This window comes from Onychomys torridus, chromosome X (assembly GCF_903995425.1).
Source record: "Onychomys torridus chromosome X, mOncTor1.1, whole genome shotgun sequence".
NCBI lineage: Eukaryota > Metazoa > Chordata > Mammalia > Rodentia > Cricetidae > Onychomys > Onychomys torridus.
Window position 1 is genome coordinate 2,635,477 of NC_050466.1, and position 14,187 is coordinate 2,649,663.

At 47.5% G+C, this 14,187-nt stretch overlaps 1 protein-coding gene and 1 non-coding gene across 2 annotated transcripts; one reads left to right on the forward strand and one right to left on the reverse strand.

Moving 5' to 3' along the window:
- Positions 1-1,381: 1,381 nt before the first annotated feature.
- Positions 1,382-10,636, reverse strand: Was (WASP actin nucleation promoting factor). The gene is made up of 12 exons (XM_036174989.1): positions 10,478-10,636; positions 10,068-10,208; positions 9,447-9,533; positions 9,248-9,350; positions 8,995-9,036; positions 8,848-8,901; positions 7,539-7,707; positions 6,081-6,123; positions 5,746-5,899; positions 4,904-5,382; positions 4,598-4,712; positions 1,382-1,591 (listed from the first exon to the last, which is right to left on the reverse strand). The coding sequence occupies exons 1-12, from the start codon at positions 10,607-10,609 to the stop codon at positions 1,536-1,538; spliced, it is 1,575 nt and encodes a 524-aa protein (XP_036030882.1). The 5' UTR covers positions 10,610-10,636; the 3' UTR covers positions 1,382-1,535.
- LOC118574865 lies at positions 2,926-3,027 on the forward strand. Its single transcript, XR_004943759.1, has one exon. It is a non-coding gene; the product is annotated as a U6 spliceosomal RNA (small nuclear RNA).
- Positions 10,637-14,187: the final 3,551 nt, after the last annotated feature.

Here is a 14,187-nt window from a genome sequence, read left to right on the forward strand (position 1 = left end):
AAAATAAATACTTGGGGTTGGGGATTTAGCTCAGTGGTAGAGCGCTTGCCTAGCAAGCGCAAGGCCCTGGGTTCGGGCCTCAGCTCTGGAAAAAAATAAATAAATACTTAAATAAAAAATTCTGTTCTGCAGTCACACGTATCCCAGTACTAGGGAAGGTGGGGGGCAGGAGAGTCCCCGAGGCTTGCTAATCAACCAGTCCAGCTGAATTGATAAACTTCCGGGTTCAGTGGGAGACCATGTTTCAAAGAGAAAGGTTGATAATGAAGTTGGAGAGAGAGCTCAGCAGAGGAAAGAGAAAAGTGCATACTGTTGTTGAAAAGGCCTTTAATTTGGTTCCCAGCACACTCGTCATCCAGTGCCTCTAGGCTCCATGGGCACCTGCACAAACATGCATGGGAGCACACATTAACGTAATTGTAATTTAAAAATCAATCTAGGGGTTGGGGATTGAGCTCAGTGGTAGAGCACTTGCCTAGCAAGCGCAAGGCCCTGGGTTCGATCCTCAGCTCAAAAAAAAAAAAAAAAATCAATCTAGGCCAGGCAGGTGGTGGTGGCGCACACCTTTATTCCCAGCACTTGGGAGGCAGAGGCAGGTGGATCTCTGTGAGTTCGAAGCCAGCCTGGTCTACAGAGCAAGATCCAGGACAGGCACCAAAGCTACACAGAAAAAAAAAAATCTAGCCAGGCATGGTGGCACTTGGGAGATAGAGGCAGACAGATCTCTCGTGAGTTCAGCCCAGGACAAGGCTACATGGAGAGACTCTTGTCTCAAACAGTGACAACAAAAGAAAAGAAAAATCTTACAAAACTAAGAGCAATTGAGGGAGGTATCCAGTGTCAACCTCTCGCCTACACACATAACCCCCACCTGCACCCTCTCTCTCTGTCTCTCTGTCTCTCTCTGTCTCTCTCTGTCTCTCTCTGTCTCTCACACACACACACACACACACACACACACACACACACACACACACTGCACACACACACACACATGCATACACACAACAAAAAAGAAACAAAATATAGGCTGAAGCCAGATATGGTGGCACATGTCTGGAGCCCCAGCACTTAGAAGGCTGAGGCAGGAGGATTGCTTAAGCCAAAGAGTTTGAGGACAGCCTAGGAAACATACTGAGACTGTCTTAGCTCTTTTCCCCAAAATAATAACACGTTTTAAAGCCTGTTTTAAACATCGGGGAAGGGGAAGTGAAAATAAAAAAGAAATACAGACTAAGTGACTGAAAGCCTAAAGGAATAAATGAATATACACACGAAAGGCTAAATATTTTGAGGAACTGTGGGGGATAGAAGCCAAATCACACATTTAAGATTCAAACAAATGCACACACAGAGACACAAAAATTTAGCTTTCTTTTTAATCCCTGAGTAATAAGAACTGAACTTTTTGTTTAAGATTGGATGCTGAGCTTAGAGTGGGTTGAGGTTCAACCACAACTGAATTTCGAAGCTAATGGTGGAGGGGGATCTGGATGGCAGAGTGACAGTGTCTGGCCTGCAGAAAGGAACACCGTTTAGTCATCCCATTCATCATCCTCCTCATCTTCACCGGTCTGACTCTCCCCTTCATCTGGAGGAAGAAAGGTTCAGAGTATGACTCAGGATAAGCCCAGGGAGACCACAATTTTCTGCTAGAGGCACACCTTATGCAAAATAGGGATTTGGGTAAGGGGTGTTCTAGCTGGAGTTCAAGTCCATGCAGTATTTATTTATTTATTTATTTATTTATTTATTTATTTATTTATTTTTGGTTTTTCGAGACAGGGTTTCTCTGTAGCTTCAGAGCCTGTCCTGGACTAGCTCTGTAGCCCAGGCTGGCCTCGAACTCACAGAGATCCACCTGCCTCTGCCTCCCGAGTGCTGGGATTACAGGTGTGCGCCACCAATGACTGGCTCATGCAGTATTTTTAAAAAATGTTGGGCTGGGTATGGTGGAGCAGGCCTTTAATCCCAGCACTCGGGAGGCAGAGGCAGGTGGATCTCTCTGAGTTCGAGCCCAGCCTGGTCTACAGAGCAAGTTCCAGGACGACAGGGCTATATAACAGTGCGACCCTGTCTTAAAAACAACAATGACAAAAACAAATGTTAGTAGAGCTGCACATAGCAATGCATGCACTATAACTTCAGCACTTGGGAGGTTGAAGCAGGGGGATCGTGAACTTGAGACCAGGTTACCTTAGACATCATGAGTTCCAGGCTAGCCTGGGTTACATAGTCAGACCCTCTCTTTAAAAAAAAAGGGGGGGGGGAGGAGAGAACCGAACCCCACACACATGTGGTCCTCAGATGGCCACATACACAAAATAAAGAAATGCAAAACTACACACGGCCAGAGCTGCAGCTCGGTGCGTAGACCACTTGTCTAATATTTAAGAAGCACTGGGGCTGAGTGCCAGCACCACATAAACTTGGAGTGGCGGTGCTGTTATTCTGGCCCTGAAGAGGTGGAGGCAGGAAGATCGGAAGCTCAATGTCAGCTCTGTAGTTTGCCCACAGGAGACCGTGCCACAAACAATAACCGTCACATGTTGTTAGTCTGGATATTCATGGTAACTCCTATGTCACTTAATATGGCACATTTAAACCTTAGCAAAAGTGGGGTAATTTATTATTGTTCCTTAGTGAGTTAATGCTAATATTGTTGATTCAGAATGAAGTTAATGAGAATATTGTCAAATGATGAGATTTGTTAAAATATTATCACATAATGGACTCACATTAGTCTTGTGGACATACTCAGGTTAATATTAATATTATTGACAAGTTGCAGTTAATGGCATTATTGTTAACTTGTTCTCAATCTATTGGAAATAGGCCAAGATTAGTATTACCCTCACATACTGTGTTAATGACAGGAGAGTTGGCACATTTAGTTCTTAACATAATTGTAGAAAGGCTAGAATAGTGCCCAGCAGTGCATATAGAGCATACAGAATGGTACAGAGAAGATTAGCATGGCCTCTGTACAATGATGGTACGAAAATTCATGAAGAGGTCCATATTTTTGCACAAAAAGGCTAGGTTATGATATTATCACACAATGAGTTGATGCGATTCTGTGAATTATTGGACTTCATGTTAATATTATTGCCAAAGAAGAGGTTTCTCTTTTTTGAATGATATCTTTAATTTGTGTGTGGGCCTATGTACAAGTATAGAGGTCAAAGAATGACTTGCAGGAATTGGTTCTCTACTTCTACCCCATGAACGCTGGATCTTGGTCGAGCTCAGATCAACAGGCTTGGCAGCAGGTGCCTTTACCTGTCAGCCCCTTGTGTTTTGGTTTTCTGAAACAGGTTCTATGTAGCCCTAGCTAGCCTGGAACTTTATGTAGACCAGGCTGGCTTCAAACTCAGAGATTCACCTGCCTCTGCTTCCCAAGTGCTGAGCTGATAGATGGAGCTCTTATTTTTTGTAAGTTTATTATTTTATGTATGAGTGTTTGCCTGCATGCGTGTTTGTGCATCAAGTACGTGCCTGGCGCCTGTGGAGGCCAGAGGAGGCTGTTGGACCCCTTGGAACTATAGTTACAGATAGCTGTGAACTGCCGTCTGGGTGCCGGGAGTTGACCTGTGGCCCCTGGAAGAGCAATCAGTGCTCTTAACCAAAGATGGAGTTCTTTATAGTAGTATCATCACATAGTGAGCTGGTGTTATTGTCCGTTTTCTATGAGCTGGAGACTGAAACATTCCATCTGGCTGGCATGAAAGCTCCTTAAGCCAGAAGATAAGCTTCAAGGAGTCCCTGAAACTGACCAGATTCACCAGGCCCCGTCCTCTCACAATAAGCAATAAAGACTACTGTGAGTCACTCTAAGGCAAGTCAACCTCAAAGACAACTCTGAGACCAGCTGCCTGGAAGCAGACACCAGCTGAGCTGCCTGGAAAAGGTTTGAGCCCAACTGAGTTACTTGGAAAAGACACTCCCAACCTGTTGAGCTGCCTGTAAGCTCTGCCGTGTGCTCCAGGCTCCCAGCTTTTGTGAGCTGTCTCCCATGCTGGGGTGGGCTTTGATCATATTGCTGCTGTCTTTGAGTCCTTTCTGTTCCTGTAAGTAACCCTTCCCCCACGCTCCAGTAAGTAACCTCAATAAAAGTTACTGGTTCACCACTTGGACTTTGGTGGTATCTGTACTTGGGTCTCCATGGGCTCCCTATCTAGGGTGAGTAGATGTTTCTCCCCAGGAAAAACCTTGTCAAACAACTAATGTTACTATCACGGAACATATGTAGTTAATGTTCATATTGTGGACATACCCCGGCGTATGTTAATGTTATTGTCAAAGACACACTTCGTTGTATTACTGTTGCCACTGGAGGTTAACAGGGGAGGGCCGCAGCAGCCCCACCCTGGCTATCCTCAGATGGGTGAATGTTGGCAATGGAACCTGAGCCTCTACTGTCAACTGTTCTGTTTTTCCTGACTCAGGCTGCCCTTGAAGTCAAGGTCCTCCTTCCTCAACTTCTCCACCACAGGGGCCTCGAGGGTCACCACTATGAGTGACACCTGGAGCTGTTTTCAGGCCAGTTCTAGCTGGCCCTGGAAGTCAGGTCACAATTGTGGCAGCGTGGGCTCACCTGAGGAGTGGATGACTCTGCTCCTCTTCTGCATCACATGCATCAGGGCACCCACTAGGCCCTCTGACCTCTGAGACGGTGCTTGCTGTACTGAGTTCTCTGGAGCTCCGGGAGTCTGCACCAAGACATTGGGGCACAGAAAGCTCGGGACTTTGAGAAGAGCGTTTCTCCTTTCTTCTCTCACACACTCCAATCCCTTTCAAGGGACCACACCAATCTCCAGCTTATCACTGGATCCCCAAAACCGGTCACGCTCATCAGTCTCAACCATGGCCCCCAATTATCATCTATCCTGCCCATCTTTACCTTGTTTAGCTGAATTCCCTGCCGGATTTGATCCAAAAGTGCACCCCGGCCTCCACCAGGTGCGGGCCCCCCAGAAGACACCACAGTAGGAGGGAGAGGGGGAGGAGCTGGCCCACTCCCAGTGCTGGGTGGAGGTGGGGGTGGGGGTGGGGGTGGCGGCGGCACTGGTGGTCCCCCAGCACCAGGGAGTGGCGGAGGTGGTGGTCCAGATCGTCCAGTGGCTGGAGGGGGTGGTGGTGGAGGGCCCCCTCGGCCTGGGGGTGGGGGTCCCCGGGGTGTTGGTGGGGGCGGGGCACCCCCCACAGGTACAGGGGGCAGTGGACCACAGCGACCCTTATTACTCCCCACAATAGGAGGTCGCAGGGGCTGGCTCCCTCCTCCTCCAACTCCTCTCTCTCCTCCTCCTCCTCCTCCTCCTCCTCCTCCTCCTCCTCCTCCTCCTCCTCCTCGGCATGGCGGCGGTGGCGGTGGGAGTGGATCTGTACAGGGGAAAAATAACACAGTAAGTCTGAACATTTTTTTACCAGTTTTGTGAGCTTCATTTATTTATTTTTTTCTTTTTCTTTTTGGTTTTTCGAGACGGAGTTTCTCTGCATAGCTCTGGCTGTCCTGGCACTCACTCTGTAGCCCAGGCTGGCCTCAAACTCAAGAGATCCACCTGCCTCTGCCTCCCGAGTGCTGGGATTAAAGACGTGCGCCAACCCTGAGCCAGGTTTTATTTTTTCTTATTCGTAAATTAGGTACCCCAGCTGATAGACTATTGATTCTTTTCCATGAAAAACTGAATGACTTGAGTGCATTTCTAGGGTAACAATCCCCAGGACAGAGAAAAGGGAGCTCACCCTGGCGCCTCATCTCCTGCCGTACAGCCTCTAGCCCACCCTGGTCCTCAATGAAGTCATAGATAAGCTTGGAGGTCTCTGCGTCAGTGAGCTGGGCCTCGCTGATTCCTGCCCTGGAGAACAGGCTCCGCAGATCCGGGTCAAGATTGTTCACCTGCCCAGGGCAGAGCAGGGTTTCAAGAATAAAGCGAATTAGGAAGGGGCACAGATTATCACCAAAGCCATCTGAGGATCTGAGAAGGCTGTGAGAAGGTCTGGGTCAGGGAGGGGGGTCTGAGCCTTGGTCTACAAGAGAGTATGTGGAAGTTGAGTCCAGGGGTCTTTGAGCTACTCACGTCAAATCCATTCTGGGGATCCCAGCCCACGTGGCTGACATGTCTAGGGAAGAGAAGGGGGGTATCAGTGAAGCCCCAGGGTCTTCCCTCACCTGGCAAAGCTCTCTTGCCCTCACCTTCCCAGAGGGGCTCTGAGGGGCCAGAACAAGTGAGCAAATGTGAGCAGTTAGCAAAATGAGATAGGCCCGCAGTTGGTGATGCCAGTTAGTTTACTTGTTCCTCTTTTCCCCATCCACACCTGATCCGGTGGCTGGCTACCTTGGGTCACATTCGTCCATCAGACCACTGATTTGCCTATGCTCTGTCCCTCCACCCATCTGCTCACACACATATGTTCACGAATTTGCCCACCAATTTCTCTTTCCTTTGTCTCCTTGTCTACCCTTCCTCCCTTCTGCCCTTCCTGCCCGCCTCCTCTTTCCCTTCCCCCACTTTCTTTCTTTCTTTCTTTCTGTCTTTCTTTTTTTTAAACATCTTTTTTTTTTTTTTAGTTGAGGATCGAACCCAGGACCATGTGCTTGCTAGGCAAGCGCTCTACCACTGAGCTAAATCCCCAACCCTCTTTTTTTTTTTCTTCAAAAGATTTATTTATTTATTATGTATACAGCATGTATGACTGCAGGCCAGAAGAGGGCGCCAGATCTCATTACAGATAGTTGTGAGCCACCATGTGGTTGCTGGGAATTGAACTCAGGACCTCTGGAGGAGCAACCAGTGCTCTTAACCTCTGAGCCATCTCTCCAGCCCCTCTTTCTTTTTTTTAAAGATTTTTTTTTTTTTAGATTTTAAGATTTATGTATTCATTATGTATACAGTGATGAGTCTGCACGTATGTCTGCAGGCCAGAAGAGGGCATCAGACCTCATTATAGATGGTTGTGAGCCACCATGTGGGTGCTGGGAATTGAACTCAGGACCTCTGGAAGAACTCTTAACCTCTGAGCCATCTCTCCAGCCCCCCACTTTCTTTCTTGTCTGAGTTGTTTTTTTTGAAACAGGCTCTCATGTAACCTAGGTTGGCTTCTAACATTCTAAGTAGTTGAAGCTGGCTTTTAACCTTTGACCTTAATGCCTCTATCTCAAAAGTGCTGGTATTACAGGGTGCTCTACCACACTTGGCAATCCATTTGCATTTTTACATTTTACTTCACACTTGTACGCGCTTATAAACTATCCATTCGTCCGTCTGTCTCTTTATCCTTCTCCACTTTGTCTGTGAACCAATCAACCTGCACAGTAATATCCTGCCTATATCCTCAACCCCCTGCCCACTTACCACCCATCTGTCCCTCCAACCAATCACCTACCCATTCATCCTTCAACCCACTAGTTAATTAACTGATCCATTTATCTACTCATCCACCCATCTGCCCCTCCTTCCATTTGCTCAGCTGTCCACTTTTTCATACGCTTTCCCACCCACTGGGATCTTGGGGTTCACAGAGGGAGAAGTTCTCACTTGAATCCACTTGGTGCACCAATATCAGCCTTGCTGATCTTCTTTTTGCCTGAGCGTTTCTTATCAGCTGGGCCAGGGCCTGGTGCCGGAAGCCCACGGTATCGGGAGCTTGTGATGTCAGGGTTCTGAATGTCAACTGTCACTAGAGATAGTGGACTACCTGATGGGCCTACAGAGGAAAGAATGTGAATGGTTAACTCACCTACTAGGCAAGGCACAGGGGCAAGAAATAGGAAGACTATAGAAGAAGAAGTGTAGCCGGGCGGTGGTGGCGAACGCCTTTAATCCCAGCACTTGGGAGGCAGAGCCAGGTGGATCTCTGTGAGTTCGAGGCCAGCCTGGTCTATAGAGCAAGATCTAGGACAGGCACCAAAACTACATACAAAGAAACTCTGTCTCAAAAAAAACAAAAGTGTATATATTTGATAGTCATGGAGGAATGGATGACAGAGGTGTAGGCAAGACCTATGGAGAGGTGGATGGATCCCCAAAAAAAGTTCAGTCACTGATTTATGTATGCTTATCATTCAGGTACTGACTCGTTCATTCTCTGGCTGGTCAGCTAAATGGCTTATTAAGTTACTCATTCATTTGATCAATAGAAGACAGGTAGAATATTATGTCATTTAATCTATTTTTTTTTTGAAACAGGGTTTCTTTGTGTAGCTTTGGAGTCTTTTCTAGAACTCACTTTGGAGACCAGGCTGGCCTCGAACTCACAGAGATCCCCCTGCCTCTGCCTCCCGAGTGCTGGGATTAAAGGTGTGGGCCACCACCGCCCGGCTTAATCTCATTTTTGTGATTTAATTTTAATCTCATTTTTGTGATTTAATTTTTGTGTGTGTGGGTATATGTTATGTGTGTGAATGTGCATGCATGCATAACACATTTGTGGAGTTCAGAGGACAATGTTGTTGAGTTGGTTCTCTCCTTCTACCTTTCTGTGGATTCTGGGGTTAGAATTCAGCTCTCCAGGCTTGGTGACAAGTGCTGAGCCATCTCACCAGCTTTCATTTATTTCTTTTTTCAATGCTCATCCATTTACATACCCACTCATTATTTCACTGAACCATCCATTCATTACCCACTTACCCAAATACCCACTCACCTATTTATTCATAATATCTCCTCACTTCATCTTCCAGTTTAGTACTCTGCCTCCAGTCCATCAGTGTGCTCATCTATCCACCCATCCACTCATCCACCTAGCCATCCATCCACCTCTTTACCAACTTCTGCATTTACCCAACTACTCCTTCATCTACTAACTTCCCATCCTCACTCCAGAGACACAAGAATCACCACTCACCCCCATGGTCTCCACCTGGATGTGGGGGCAGAGGTGGGAGCCCTCCTCTTCTCTCTGGGAAAATGGAGTAAGTTAAGATCTGTCACGGTCTTGCCACGGGGTTCTGGGTTAGTTCCTTATAACCTCTGCTTGAACTAGAGAACTCACCTTCGCTGGTTGGTGCTGGTGGTGGTGGTAGCTGACGTCTTTCTGTGGTTAAATAGTCGGACTGAGAGCCATAGCCATGAAAGGTTTTTTTTTTTTTTGAGCTGAGAATCTAACCCAGGGCCTTGTGCTTGCTAGGCAAGCGCTCTACCACTGAGCTAAATCCCCAACCCCCGAGAGGGGATTTTCTAGCCTCACACCCATGTACTCACTTCTGTCCAACCTATCTTCCCAACTCCCAGCAAGGCCTCCTTACCTCCACTTTGCCTCTGATTCCTTTTTTGTATCTTCTCCTGCACCAAGGACCGGAAGGCCTGAGCCTCGCTCTCGTCTGCAAAGTTCAGTCCTACTTGGCAGTCCTATATATGTCTTGAGGTCAGCAAACTAGCACTCCCCATGCCTCAGACTCTCTCCCCACACCCCAACCGCAGCCCAAGGCTGGGCTGGACACTTACATCTCCAGCAAAGGTGTGGAAGAAGGGGGTAGGAGTGAAGTAAAGCAGCTGTGAATACAACTCCTGTTCCCAGAGCAGCCGACCAGCCTAGAGAGGGGCAGGGTGGGGGACATGTTGGCATCCAGGCTCCTAGGGTGGCAGACCTTTGTTTTCTAATCAGGGACTATGGTGTCCTAGGGTCTTATTTCGAGATCTTCAGCTCAATATCAGAGTCCGGGGTCTAGGTGTCTGGTATGGAGGATTGGAGTAGTCTCAGAAGCAGTCACTGATGTGAGAGATTTAGGTCTGGGGTTTGAGGCTTAGCTGTAGGAGTTGATGGCTCAACGTTGTGAATTTAAGATTCTAGGCCTAAGAATATTCAACATGTTGGATTTAGAACAGGTATGAACTGGAGGCTCAGGTAGAAATATGGGGCTTCGGGGAGTTTCTGGAACACATCAGGATCTCGACATGAACCTTCTGAGGTCAGTCATCTCAGACTGGGAATGAGAAAACACACGTATAGATTTGTATGGTTTTTGTCTCTGGAGCTCTGATATGAACAAGGGCTTGGGGCTATGGCCAAAAACTGGTTTTGTAGGTTGGAAACTAGCTTTCCTATCCAGTGGGGCATGGGCTCACCTGAAGACCATAAAGGCGAATGAAGTAGGACTTCTGTGGGTTATCCTTCACAAAGCACACAGCCCCACAGTGTTCCATGGTCCAGCGCTCAGCTCCAGGGGGCAGCGCCAGGTACAGCTGAACAACTGCAGTGGCCAGTGTCTAGGATGGGAGAGCAGGGCTCAGTGGAGTCTGTTCACTGTAACCCGGCCTGGTCCTTGCTTGCCTGAGGCTGTCATGAGCTTGGGGGAAAGAACTGTAGCCAGGAGGGAGGTGAGTAGATAGCAAGATAGCCCTGGGGGAAAGGGAAAAGATGGGAAGAAGGAGCAGGGAAGTCTGGGTAAGAGTAGGAGGCAGAAGGGGAAGAAGAGGTAGAGAGGAAGAGGAGGAAAGGGAGGGAGACCGAGAGGATCAGGAGATCCCCAACTCACCCAGCATTTTCGGCCAAGCAGCTCAAAGAGTCGCTGGTTCTCATGGTCCTGGAGGAGGTTGGAAGGAATGTTCTGCTGAACTGCTGGCCCCCCTCGGCCCCCAGGCCTGCCTCCTACAGGGCCACCACTCATGGTGCCTTCTGCCCTAGTCCTCTTCGGCTAAGCTCTGGGTGCAGGGTAAGAAGAGGAACTTCCGCAGTGAGCAAGGGAACAGGAAGTGCAATAAACCACAAGGGAAGCAAGTCCTCCAGGGGCCCCCAGAGGGCTTGTCCTCCTCTCTAGGCCTGGCTTGGGCCACTCTCCATTTGCCTGGCTAGAACCATGTTTGTAATGAGCTCAGGGCTTCTTCCCTCCACACCCCCTTCTCTATGGGGCCATTTCCTTCTGACAGGCTCAGCTCTAGTTGTCACTGAGAGCTAAGCCATCTGAAGTCCCCAGGCTGTGTAGCCTCCTCCCTCCCCAAAGCACTAGGTTGGCCTGGGGTGGAGTCCAAGGCTCTCCATGCTGAAGAATCACTGCATTACAGCTTTTCCTTTTAACCGCACAGGGAACCCATCTCCAGCCTTGAACATTGCCAACAACATACAAGCCCATGACTCACTTCCCCATCCTTTACTCTTGCCTCCTATGGCTCCCTAATTACTCTCTTCTTATCAATCTCATTCTGGAAGGAAGGACTTGACAGTATAAATGAATACTAAAAGAACATCTTGATTGATTTTTCTTATGTTGGGACTTTTTGAAAGTATGTAGCCTTTGAAGTCTTGATTTTCTCCACTTTCGGTGATGAGGATTGGATACAGGACTTTGTACATGCTAAAAACATGCTGTACCATTGAGCTGTACCCTCATGCCCCCTAATTCCATTGCCATTGGATGAGGCAGGCCAGTTAGGAAGGTCTCAGGTGAAGGGCAGCAGTTTGGGATGCTGAGCAGGTCTCAGGTATGGGTAAAAACTGAATTGGAGCCAGGCAGTGGTGGTGCATGCCTTTAATCCCATCATTCGGGAGGCAGAGCCAGGCGGATCTCTGTGAGTTCGAGGCCAGCCTGGTCTACAGAGCGAGATCCTACTTCCCAAGTGCTGAGATTTCAAGAGAGTGCAACCATGTTTTGTAGTGGTGATAATCGAACCCAGAGCCTCCTGTGCCAAGCAAGCATTCTAATTTTTCAAGACCGGGTTTCTCTGTGTAGCTTTGGAGCGTGTCCTGGAACTCACTCTGTAGACCAGGTTGGCCTCAAACTCAGAGATCCATCTGCCTCTGCCTCTCCAGTGCTGGGATCAAAGGCGTGCACTGCCACGCCTGGCTTCTTTCTTTCTTTTCCGTCCCTCCTCTCCTCCCAGCCCTCCTCCCCCACCCCCGAATCCACTCCTCCGGTTCTGTTTAGGAAAGAGCAGGTCTTAATCGTACACATTGAATTTCTCTATTAAGCATATTTCTAGAAACTAGCACAAACTAGACATTCAAGAAGTATGTTTGCTGGGCATGATGGCACGCACATGCAATCCAAAAATTGGAAAAGAGAGGCAGGAGGATAAGGGGTTCAAGGCCAGCCACAACCACATATTGAATTAAAGGCTGGCCTGGGCTACATGAAACCCTGTCTCAAAAAGAAAATGTGTTGAAGGAATAAATGGGAGACCTAATCATGTTTAATCTGATGAAGTGTGTTAGGTCTCAAAGAAACTTGTCCAGGTTTTGTTTTGTTTCTGGAGCCTTGAAAAAGCACAAAGTGTGTTAACTCACTCAGTATTCACAGGCAACCTCTCAGGGAAAGGCACAATTGTTATGCAAATTTTCCTGACAGGGAGAGTCCCTCACAAACTGCCTAAGGATACCAAGTTTGGGAAGGGTGGGCTGAGGCCAGTTTTGTGAGAAAGGGTTTCTAAACTCTAAGGAACCGCTCACGTGCCAAGATAGAATTCTCTTTCTGGGCTTGAGAGATTACTCAGTAGCTAGAGCACAGGCTTCCAGATAGCACCCACCTGACCCGCTCACAAGCTTCTCTAACTACAGCTCCAGGGGATCCAAGGCCCTATTCTGGCCTTCATGAACGCTAGGCACACACACAGTACATAGGCAAAGCACTCACCACATGCAAATGAAATCAATTCTGATCCTCCTGGTTTCCTTCTCCATCTTCTTCTTACCTCTGTAATAAGAAGCCCCAAGAGCTGTCCCCTTTACATCACATCAGGTTAAACCTCTATGCTTCTGCCAGTGGGTACTTTTTTTTTTAGTTGAGGATCAAACCCAGGGTCTTGTGCTTGCTAGGCAAGCGCTCTACTGCTGAGCTAAATCCCCAACCCACGTGGGTACTTTTTACATTGACTTCTGATAGTTGTGTTTCTGTCTGTGTGTTGGCACAAGCCTTTAATTGGGGGGCAGAGGCAAGAAGATCTCTGTGAGTTCAAGGCCAGGCTGGTCTACATAGTAAATTTCAGGCCAATTTAGGGCTATACAGTGAAGACTTGTCTCAAAAAACAGAAAAGTAGCCATGATCATGTTTCTGTTGTTAAGTAGCAGAAAGAATGAAAATTTATACTTTTTCTCTGAAAAAACAAAAACAACTCCCCCACCCCACAAAAACCCCCTAAATCATCTGTTATTTTCAGGCCCCAACAGAATGAGCTCTCTGGAGTATACTGATTTATTAATTATTTTAATACCATGTAGCATACTGTCCACATTGTTAAGTTCTTCCACTGACTTGCACCAATACTTCAAAACTGCTTTATTTTAATTTCTGGTCCCTGCTGACTGTTGTTCTTTTACACAGGCTGTCAGAACTTGAGGAGAAGGTGCCCTCAAGGGTGAGTTGCTCTCTGTGGGCCTCAGACAAATTTAAAAAAAAAAACAGAAACCTTAGTCCAACTTGGCTGGTTGTTGTGGACTGGGCAGCTGGTCTAAGGCAGATCCATGGCAGGTGAAGGAAGAACTTCTCAAAGTCAGTTCTTAGTAATACAGTGAACAGCAGGAACACCCGAGACCTGGATACAGCACCTGGGGCTCCAGCGTTACCTCCCTCTCCCAGCCCCCAGGGCCTCCAGGTGGAGAACTGCTTCCTGTTTTGATTTTGCTGGGGTTTTCTGTTTGGTTTGGTTTTGGTTTTGGTTTTTGGTTTTTCAAGACAGAGTATCTCTGTGTAGCTTTGGATGTCCTGGAACTCTCTCTGTAGACTAGGCTGGCCTTGAATTTACAAGCTGGCCTTAAACTCACAATGATCCTTCTGCCTCAGCCTCCCAATTGTTGGGATGACAGATGTGTGCCACTATGCACAGCTTGTTTCCTGTGTATAGTAATAGGTTGCACTTAGTTTCCTTTAGAATTGGCCTTCCATGTCTGTGAATTTAACCAATCAAGGCTGGTTTTAAGCTCCTGGAGCAGCCATTCCTTGCCCATCTGTGTCAGAACTCACATCTGACATAGCAGACAGCTGGTTTCCACCAACCTAAAAGCTGGCAAGGCCACCAGATAGCATCTTGGGCCTACAGAAAACCTTCTCCTGCCTTGCTGTACTTGCCTCTCTGATGTACCCACCAATGTATTTCAAAGTTGTCTTGATTTATGACTGTTCTCTAAAACTATAAAATTGGATGAAACTGCTTCCACATTGGAACATGGACTTTGGGGTTGCCTAAAATCTGTGTTCCCAAGCCATAGTCACTCAAAATGGCTCCAGAACAAACTATCTCTTATTCTCTTTAAGAT